The sequence below is a fragment of the Corticium candelabrum genome, chromosome 11 (genome assembly GCF_963422355.1).
Source record: "Corticium candelabrum chromosome 11, ooCorCand1.1, whole genome shotgun sequence".
In the NCBI taxonomy this organism is placed as follows: Eukaryota; Metazoa; Porifera; class Homoscleromorpha; order Homosclerophorida; family Plakinidae; genus Corticium; species Corticium candelabrum.
Genome location: NC_085095.1, coordinates 239,809 through 250,576, shown reverse-complemented (window position 1 = coordinate 250,576; position 10,768 = coordinate 239,809). Strand labels below are relative to the sequence as shown.

Below are 10,768 nucleotides of genomic sequence, written 5' to 3'. Positions count from 1 at the left end.
GGAGTCCCGACTTCCAGCGCAATATTAATGCCCTATGCTGACACTCCCGGATAAGCGGAGGCGACTCTGCCATTCGGTCAGAACGTGCTTGGCTTTTTGGCATGTGTATGGAGGTAAACATATCATTTCTCACTAAGCCGTCAGGTTCTTTATTGACCCATAGACTGCTACAGGTCATCTCGCTGTCGTGAGACGATGTCTCGTCCAAGCTCTAACTCAGAAAAACGCGCTCGTCGCCTCTCGTTACATCCTCCTCCGAGGACTGTAAAACACACACGCTTAGATGATGAAAGTCAATTGGAACGCTACTATACTGTCGGTCAGACTTTGGGCCAGGGAAGTTTCGGCATTGTGAAGAAAGCCGTTCAGTTGACGTCTGGTCTTTCGTGGGCTGTCAAAATTATCAATAAAGAGCGAGTATGTTGAAGGGAGACTTCACTGCTGTGCGAATTTAATTAGGATTGTGGGTTTACTTGTGACAGGCTGGAAGTGCTGCGATGCATCTGTTGGAGAGAGAAGTGCTAATCTTGAAGCGAGTTGATCATCCACACATCGTCAGACTTGAAGAAGTGTTTGAAACGTCGAAGGTAAGCAGATCTGCTAGAACTGCATGCTGTCAATGCAGGTTGCTCCACAGAGTTGCTGCATATGCATGTGAGAGGTAGCTGTTCTGCTTTTGTTTTGTTTGTTGCCTTGGCCTTTGTTTGCTTCTGGTGAGTGCCTTTCGCCATTTTACTATTTTGCTTAATTGTGAACTTGTCATTGATGGTGTTATTTATAGAAAATGTTTCTTGTTATGGAGCTGTGTGATCAAGGAGAGTTGAAGAAAGTTTTTCTGGAGAAAGGACATCTCACAGAAGATGTACATTACCTACCATATTTATAGTCTGATTGTCTCTCAATAATAGTATTTGAATACTAGGAAACCAGGATTGTCATGAAAAAACTTGCTGAAGCTGTAGCTTACATGCACGATCGAGGTAGGAATGAATATATGTTTGACATGAGTTACATTTGCTTCTTCACAAGTTTGCATACTTTCAGACATGGTTCACAGAGACTTAAAGTTGGAAAACATTTTACTGAGTAGCTCTCAAGAAGACGACACTTTCAACATAAAGGTTACATTTAATTATAGGTAGAGCATCCGTTGGGTTGACAATTAGTAGTGAGGCTGCTTGTGATTATGTACAGATAACAGACTTTGGTTTGTCATATGTGAAGGGTGGAACAGGACTCGATGAAAGTATGATGCAAAGCAAGTGTGGAACTCCACTGTATATGGGTATGTTCTAGGTGTATGACTTTCGTTGTGTGTGTGTGTGTGTGTGTGTGTGACGACGCTGTTTTTCTGTTACTTTACTTTTCAGCTCCCGAAGTTCTAGAGAACCATGACTACAGCCAGGGATGTGATGTGTGGAGTATGGGTGTACTTATGTATATCTTGTAAGTTGGTTCGTTGCAAGCTAGAAAGAAAAATTCCCTACTGACTATGTGAACGAACTTTCTAGACACTCACTACGGCATCACATTACCTATAGTGTGTAGATTATTAGAAGATACCTTTTGATTTCTCTTACTTAATCCCCGACTACTAGGTGTAGCTAGACAAGTAGCTGTTGACAAACACTTATAATCAGGCGACAGACAGCACTTCCTTTAACATTGATTTGTGTAGTTCTAATTCGTCACAAATGTTGGTTGATTGACATTAATGTAAGCTGGTATTGGCACATATTGCTTTGGTGGTAATTGGACATAACTGCACCCTTGAAGTTGATTTACTTAATCTGAAAAGTGTGTGTGTGTGATGAGGCAATATTTGGTTGGTTGCCTCAGCTCCGCCCCAGATGTGGTCCAAAGAAGAGATGGAGAGATATCATGAGAAGAGACTTTTAAAGACATTGAAGTATCAGAGAAATGGTATGATAAGGCTGTGAGGTCAAGAGCGGGGTGGAGTACATTGTGTCGTGATGGTTTGGAACATTGGAGAGAGGGAATGGGGACATGTGCTCCAGTGGCAGTCAAGGCTGTGAGGTCAAGAGCGGGGTGGAGTACATTGTGTCGTGATGGTTTGGAACATTGGAGAGAGGGAATGGGGACATGTGCTCCAGTGGCAGTCAGGGATGTGATGTGTGAGGTGTGCTCCAGGACCTTTAGAAGACAGAGTGATAAGGCGAGGCACAAGTGTATGGAAGAAAGAAGGAAACCTCTAAGGGAACAACAGCGTGCAATCCAATGTTCAAATTGTTTCAAATGGTTCAGAAGTAAAGGAGGATTGACAGTTCACAGACGTTTAGAATTCTAGCAAGCACAATATTCATTCATCAGACTTGTTGCTTCTTGGAGGCAAGCGTGACCGTTTTACGGTAGCTTTTTAACAGGGCAGGGCAGGTGGTGTGTGTGAGTGTGTGTGTGTGTGTGTGTGTGTGTGTGTGTGTGTGTGTGTGTGTGTGTGTGTGTGTGTGTGTGTGTGTGTGTACTTTTTCATTATACACTCATGGACTAGATTTATATTTGTAGGAAATCAAACAAGACAGACAAGTAAACGCATACTGATAATTAATCAATTGGGTTTGCCAAGCAGTTGACATCTTGTGTATTTATTGTAGGTTGAATGGCTTAGGTAAAGAGCAGTCAGACGAGAGCAAGCTTTATGATCAAATCCAGCAGGGGAAACTGTTGTTTGAAGGCAGCAACTGGAAAGACGTATCATCAGCAGGTAAGTTGCTTGTCACAAAGGTATACATACATACATACATACGTATAATTCAAGTTTCCTGTTGTGTTTTTCAGCTAAATCGCTAATTGGTGATATGCTGAAAGTGAATCCAGTGGATCGTCTTTCTGTTAAGGAAATTCTTGATCATCCATGGATTTCAGTAAGTTGTTAGGCAGAACATGATTCGTATGTTGCGAGAGTTCACATGTTGTGAGAGTTCACATGTTGTGCTACTCATACCTGGCATGTGTGCACACGTGTGTGTGTGTGTGTGTGTGTGTGTGTGTGTGCGTGCATGCATGCGTGCGTGTGCACACGAGTGTTGAACAATGCTAATTTACTTTAGGGGAAAGATGAGGCAGCATATAAGCGGCTAACAGTCATTGACCTGATGAAGGAATTTCGCCAAGAGGAAGAAGAACGAGCTGACATGGTAAGAGTGATATAATATGTGGCAGGAGGTAATGTCACATCTTGGCAACTGTACCCTTGTTTGTCTGGTCTCTGGGTTGGACTTGTAATGCCCTTGTTCCTTAGGTACCGAAAGTTGCTATAAATGGCAAGACCAATGAGGAAGGAAAGGGAACTGGTAGAAATACAAAGGGTTTGATGTAGGATGTTACATATTAAGGTTATGTGATATATCGCAGGTGAAAAGAAATCAAGCAAGGACACACACAAAGATCAACAGAAGCCAAATGCAAAATCTTCTGTAGAATTCCATGGTGTTTCATAATTGTATCATTTCATAATCATCATCGTGTGTCTCTAGCATTCTAGGCCACAGAGTGCAACAACGAAAAGTAATGCCACTTTAAAAGCAGGAGGAAGTCCTAAACCTAAAATGCGAAGTGTAAGTGACCTCCATACTGCAGGTACCAGTGGGCAACGTTCTAGCCCTGGCCCAAATGCTACAACTCCCACAAAAACTCGTCCTGGATATATGCAGCCAACCAGGAGTAGTTCCCATGCTGTGGAAGCAACAAAGCAAAGGCGAGATCGGGACCACACACATAAGAATTGATTCCCTTATTTTGTTGTTGCCTTTGCTTTGCTCTAATTTTATACACTGTGTATATGAATTTGTGAGAATCATAGTCTTCAATGTCGTCAGACTGTATTTTCTTGTTGAAATGAAACTAAGACATTTTTTACTCCAGGAGCACCACGTACTATTGATATTGCTTAATTGTGTTTTGCCTCTCTGATGGTGGTATGTCATAAACCACCATGTTAGAGATCTCCTGTCACACGATATGTAAAACTACATCCAGTCCAGTGAGTTTGCATTGCTATTCGTGCCATCCATACACAGAAAGCTACCTTGCCAACTAATAAAACTGATAAACAGAAGTGGTTTCGCTTTCAGTGAGTCAACAAACTGTACAGTATGTCAACATCAACAACACCATCACTCACCTGCTCAACACTTACTACAATCACTGTAAATGCAACCAAATAGGCTATTTGTAGTATCTGGGACTCAACCATCTGTAATAAACTGGTGTACGCCTTAATTAATTAACTATAATTTAAACCAGAAATACTTACAAACTTCATATCAAACCAAAAATTGAGTTTTAATTTGTCCACTTAATAACAGAAATTAACTTTGAATTATATAACCTGTGAAGTCATTGTGATGATGGCTGTCAGCAAGAGCTAATTACCAAAGATCATCTATATCAGTCCTACACCTGCCATGGATATTTACTTCCCACATTGATAATTGATCTAGAAATCCTCGATTTGGTCTGAACATGCAACATTAAACAGTAAACTGATTATAGCAAAGAGAAACAATGAAAATTTACCTGATCCCAGGACGTCTATCTTTCAAAAACTCGTAAGAAGTTTCAAGAGTCCACTGATCACAATATTGAGCATTACTAACAGTAAATAAGATGGACTGACTTCCCTTACTTTGTATCTTTGCATTAGAAAAGCAAGCGTCACAGTACTGCTTCGACTAACTCCTTGATTACAATGAACCAATACTGCTCCATTCTTTGCCAATGCTGATTCTAAGACAGAATGTATTCAAACTGTGTGACACGTACACAGAAACCAAAATGCACAGTTTTACTGATGAATTCTGTTGTTTGAGATAACATACTATACAAGTGAGACTCCGTCTCATCAGCAACAGGTACTTTTATGTACTCTACAATGGTGTGTTCAAACCTATAACAACAGACACAAGAAATACTAAAAAGTGTATGGTTGATCAGCATCACCAACACTTAAAGAACAAACTAAAAAACAATGTCAATTCATAAGACTTGATCAGGCAGAAGAATAAACACAAAAAGACAATCATCTTAATAGTACAAAGAGTATATATTACCAATTAAGACAATCCGGCTGGCAAATGTAATACCAGTCAAGTCAGTACAGTACAATTTAGTTTAAAAAGCCACACGTAGTGAAAAATCCACACACTGTAGATACCAAATTGAGGCCCAGTTTCCTAGACTACAGACCTCTCAACTCAAATCATGAGACTCATGATTTACGGGCATGTCTCATGATCTCACGATATGCGCCCAATTCTCACGATTGCCAGTCCTCTCTCCCGACAAGCCTACAGTGAGACACTCTGACAGTTGCTTTGTGTAGCCCCATCTTTCCGGACATAGCGGATTCTTTGAAGTAGACTCTCATATACGGCTTTGCTTGCTTGTATCTGGGCTATCCGAGCAGAGTATGCAAAAAGTAATGTTTGGAAGTTCGAGGCGAAGCTTTGGTGCGTGCACAGAAACATGAAAGCCCAACACGTTGACTGTTACTACCTACGCCTACTTTAATGGGCATGGTCATTTACAAAAGACAGTCTCACGATTTGGTGCAAAGAAAAGTTGAGAGGTCTGAGACTAGTATGAACCTGCATTCTACTGGCAGGTTTTGACATAGATCTGTCTGAGATATACATGTACACTAGCTACGTTTTTAGAGAAGTTAGATGATAGTCTATTAATTAATATTTATAAAACAAACTACAGTAGGACACCACTTATCCGACACTCAGTTATCCGACAGCACGGATTATCCAACAGTGCATGGCTTGTCTGAACTGCGAGGCTGTGTGCACACTAGGATATACGATTCCTGTGCGTACAGTGCTGTATCTATGATCTACGCGTCGTCAAATTAAATGTGAAGCTCTAGAAACGGTTCTTCAGTACCTGGAAGAACGATCTGAAGTTTCAGTAAGCACAGTGGTCCTACTGAATAGGCTGCTGATGAAAACTACAGCAAGAAGAGCGAAAGCACTGATCCAGACTAAGATTAGTGGTTACTTTAAGTCTTGACAGTTCCCATTAGTGTTCTCCCTAGTCAAAGAAACTGTACTGTATTAGTTGTTACATGTACAATTAGATGTTGAGCTTCTTTAATTAAATATTCTGCAGTCATTTTTCAAAATGCGTCAGTTATCCGACGTTTTCAGTTATCTGACATCCTTTTGGTCCCATGCCTGTCAGATAAGTGGTGTCCTACTGTATCAGAAAGCAATTACAAATACTTGAATAATTTCTCTGTGTCAGTAGTTCTAGTACGTGTGCCCAATCACTTGTTCATATTTCTCAAATAACAACATAATAACAACACCAATAACACTTCTAACCAGTTTGGATGCTCCACTGTAATATTTACTACATGGGTGATACCCAAGTGTTGGAATGCAACATCATTTGATGCATGGGAAGCATTGCCTTGGTATAACTTTCTGTAATATCCACCGTCATCAAAGCAAACATACGTAAACAGCATAATGACGCCTACCCTGGAATGATAGTTGAAGGAAATGTCTTAATCAATGCACGATCATTGTCTGACCAGTACACTCTAATGCAAATCATATCTTGATGAGTCAGAGCTTACGACAATAATAAGAATACAATATACAAACTTTGTATCACATAAGAATGGATACAATTTCTGAACAGCTTCAAAACCACCTAAGTCAAAAAACAGACATTCACCACCATCAGTACACTATAAACTAATAGTTTATTTCTGTATTTATAAACCAAACTCTAGCTAATTCTTGAAGATGTTCTAATGAAAGGCTAAAGCCACACCATTTTCACTTCCATGACATGGACGTACAAGTTTCAACAAAGCCTTATAGCAAAAGGCGTATACATGGTGTAGCATAAATGAAGTTATACTCATCTACACACCCCACCCTATGCCGGTGAGTTGATTACATATACACTCTTGCCTTTAACAATGATGCCATTAGACTACTTACTGTTAGAAACCAAAGAGAAAGAGTTGTGAAAGGCAATAAAACGTTGCCACTCTGGGTATTCAAGTGATATAATAATGCTCATTTCAACACTCGTAAAAGAAAACAGATTAAGAAATGATCAACTGTCAACTGATGTCAGACATTACTGGAGCAACAGTGACCTCAAACTTTAAATATTGTCTGGAGTTTGAAGATGAGTGCCATGACCTATTCGAATTAGAAACCATTCATATTGACAAACTATCTACTGTACAAATATTAAAGTCATCTGTCTAGCCACTGACCAACCTGAAAGCAGAGATACATGTTCAACTCCCAACTTTTCTAATCTTTGCAATAACTGAGAACCAGCACCTGTAATGTCACAACCACTAAATGTAAAGGTACGCAATTAAATTAAACATAAATGAGATCTCTAAGAATCATTTCTCTCTGATAGATACTACAATAATCTATTAAAATACATATACAGTGTACTCACAACAGCATGATTACTCTGATTCCTAATGCAGCAATGTGTACAAAATACAAAATGGTAGTTGCTCTATGTGCTGATTGCTCCTTCCCAAATATTAAAGCACTGAGCTGCTTGAAAGTTAATTTATCCACCACAAACTGACTCTGCAACTGTGAAGTCTCAACAAAATAGTGGCTCTGTTTAACGGTACACTGTACATTTAGTAAGTTCCATAAGAGTGCTTTAAGTTAATGGAGTCCACAAATTTAGACAACTAAAGCTGTCATAATTGTACATGTACAGAAAGTAGTGACTCACTCACCTTCTGTCTCACTGACACCCAAAGACTTGTCATCATACACAATAATGAGAGAATACCGATCCAGAAACGAAATAGCATCAATCAAAAATCTCATATCCATTGTCACTCTGTAACACAAGAAATATCCGATAAAGTCACACCAAAATCCATGCCACTGTTCACATGTACTTACGAATAATGCCAGTTGGCAGTTAAGACATGACTCAGCTCGTATTCAGATTGAGATCGAGCATCCAATATCAAAATATAATAAGGATCATGAATGTATGGATTCACTACAATAACATAACAAATTAAGAAATTCACAATTAATAAGAATATATCAGCAAATACCATGTTAATTACTCAATTACATAAACCAGCTCCTCTAATCAGCTAAGAAAAAATTCCCCAACAGCATCAAGCAGAAATTCATATGGCAACATATCTGCAGAGTTTGACCTAGCTGTTCCTGTATCCAATATTTCATTCAAAGTTTTTCAAATGCCTCATCTTAGAATAGCAAAGAAATAAGAAGGCCAATTGTTCAATAATGATAGTCTACAATAATATAATTATATATGCATGTCGTACTCAAATAATCTATAATTATGAACTAAGAATGAGTTAGACATTTTCTCTAAAGCAGATTTTCATACAATAACAGCAAATTCACTTGTTATTAGAAATAACAAAATTTGCAAGCCTGTTTCTGCTTACTGTCAATATGTCATTTATTAGTTACTGTACCATTTGCCATGCACACTAGAGTACGTGACCCACAAAATAACATAATTTATTGTCTTACCTACTCCAGCATTTAAAAGATTATACAGTTCATGAACAGACAGTACATTTTCACCTATAGCCAATCACAAATCAGCATAACCCAAAACATTGATTGGCAGCTTTCTCACTCTCTCCAATCTCTGCTGTTTGAAGTTCTTCCCTTTTCATTGTCTCAATGTTTGACTCTTCACACATCTGAAAGAGATACAGTACCATCGTATACATCATCTACAACACAAATATACTGTCTACAAATAATCCCCTTCCTCCCAATAAAAAGTGACCTGATCAGTTGTCATTGAAATCATTTAACAGAGTAACTCTTCTGTATTGACAAGTCAAGACAATTTTCAAATTATCAAATGCTCCATTTGCAAAAAGTGTTGTGCGGCTCTCTTATCACCATTGGCCTGAGAAGTACCAATTCAAAGCACATGTTGTTTTAAATTGGCTAACCCCATGAGGTTAATCACTACATCTGAAATAAAGTTACTACTTGCACCTCATGCATAAAACTTAGTTTCCAATTAAAACAAACACCAAGAACTTCAAGTGAACATCATTCAAATTTCTGTTGTGATTAACACATTTTCTCCAGAATCCCAGGAGACATGCAGCATGCTAAGCAACACGTCACTAAATGCAGAGTGAAATGCTGTGTCTCTATAAATGCTGTCTAAAATAGTGCTTGTCATAAGAAATCAATGCAAGAAAATGACAACAAATTACAACACTCACCATTGAAGTAGGTGCACTTCCACTAACAAGAGAAGGTCGTAATACGAGCATGTGAACCGCACTAGATGGCTCGTTGTCTTTCTCTTTCATCAGTGAAGATGATACTTGTTCCACAAAATCTTCTAACTGTGATCGGGAATGCACACTAGAGACTTTGGAAATACTAGATGCCTTCCTGGACACAGCTGGTGATAATCGATTGGCAGTCCTGTCATTCTGTTGCGGTTGTGACAAGGTAGCAGCAGCCTGGTCATTTAACAGCTCATCGTTGATGCTACAACATGAATGTGACTGAGAAATACACCCTTCAAACAGTTGTGGACTAACAGCACAATTTTCCCATAACAACTCTTCACCAAGATATTGTTCAGAACATCCACTAGCAAACGAACTCCTGTTTCTTGCAACTGAAGGAGGACCAGTTCTGCTGTTGCCAATGCCAGTGTTGTAGCCTGCTTGTGACTGATTAATATCAATGCTAACAGCTGCAGCCACACTTTCCCAATCTAAAGACGTTGAATCAACAATTCCATAATTCGACAATGTTCTAGTTACCAGCGCCTTTACAACTGACTTAGCGATAGAGACCTTTCTTCCTATAGCTTCAGGTTCAGAGTGTGTTCCGTGATAGATGCGTAAAGAGCGTATCGACCTACTTCTTCCTATTGTTACTTCGTCCATTTCATTATGCCTCACAGTTGGTACTTGAGTGCCATCATCAGCTTCTCCGTGAGCTACTGTTCCACATACTTGCCCATCCAATGCTGCTGTGAGTCGAGCCAATCGAACATACAAAGGATCCTTAGAGGAGGACGGCTTCCTAACAGACTCTCTGCTACCAATCAAAACTCCACATCCTTCACTGTCAACACGGGATATTGGTAAAGGCTGCCGCTTGATACAAGAAGCACCTTTAGATGATGAATCCGGCGCAGCTACATCAATTCTATCTTCCTGTGCGACAGAACGGTCGGCGCTCTGATATCCACTTTCATGTGTGTAGCGTTGTCCTTCAAACGGTGACACGCTCAAACACTCTCCCACTTCATCAGTTTCCCTATCTTTTTGCTGTTCAGTATGACTAGACCGTAAAGAAGAAGTAGCCGATCGCGACAGCGCTGTCCTTGTTAGATTCGAACTACTGCCGGTTGGAGAGGCCGTTCCTTCACTTGAATTACCACCATCATCTCTCAACAATTGACAAAATGAAGTGCGACCGGCCAATTTGTTGCTCCACGCCAATTTTGGCTTTCTGCCTTTCGTCTGTCGGTAGTCTAATGACTGCTTTGACTCTGCGGGGGGAGACACGCCGACACGAGTGCTTCCACATCCCATCTCTATACACTTTCGTATCTAGGACTGTAGAATGAGCAAACCACACGCTTGTACAAAACAACCCTTCTAGCTGTCTCCAGCACCACCGTACCTGTCAAAGTCGATCAACACTTGGATTCAACACCTGGGTCAATACCAAGGCGATTACAGTAAACAGGCCTACGTAACCGT

General features: G+C 39.9%; 2 protein-coding genes across 2 annotated transcripts; one reads left to right on the top strand and one right to left on the bottom strand.

The window, feature by feature from the left end:
• The first annotated feature begins 45 nt into the window (after positions 1–45).
• LOC134187072 (serine/threonine-protein kinase 33-like) lies at positions 46–3,977 on the top strand. The gene is made up of 14 exons (XM_062655188.1): positions 46–113; positions 174–417; positions 483–587; positions 782–862; positions 923–980; positions 1,045–1,121; positions 1,195–1,285; positions 1,371–1,446; positions 2,613–2,722; positions 2,797–2,882; positions 3,069–3,155; positions 3,260–3,311; positions 3,373–3,434; positions 3,495–3,977. The coding sequence occupies exons 2-14, from the start codon at positions 196–198 to the stop codon at positions 3,744–3,746; spliced, it is 1,359 nt and encodes a 452-aa protein (XP_062511172.1). The 5' UTR covers positions 46–113; positions 174–195; the 3' UTR covers positions 3,747–3,977.
• A 235-nt stretch (positions 3,978–4,212) lies between these two features.
• LOC134186689 (uncharacterized) lies at positions 4,213–10,692 on the bottom strand. Its single transcript, XM_062654711.1, has 13 exons — positions 9,263–10,692; positions 8,653–8,719; positions 8,544–8,597; positions 7,929–8,031; positions 7,757–7,863; positions 7,266–7,331; positions 6,633–6,681; positions 6,506–6,568; positions 6,348–6,449; positions 4,809–4,906; positions 4,646–4,746; positions 4,537–4,589; positions 4,213–4,476 (listed from the first exon to the last, which is right to left on the bottom strand). Exons 1-13 carry the CDS (start codon positions 10,595–10,597, stop codon positions 4,389–4,391), a joined length of 2,286 nt encoding a protein of 761 aa, XP_062510695.1. The 5' UTR covers positions 10,598–10,692; the 3' UTR covers positions 4,213–4,388.
• Positions 10,693–10,768: the final 76 nt, after the last annotated feature.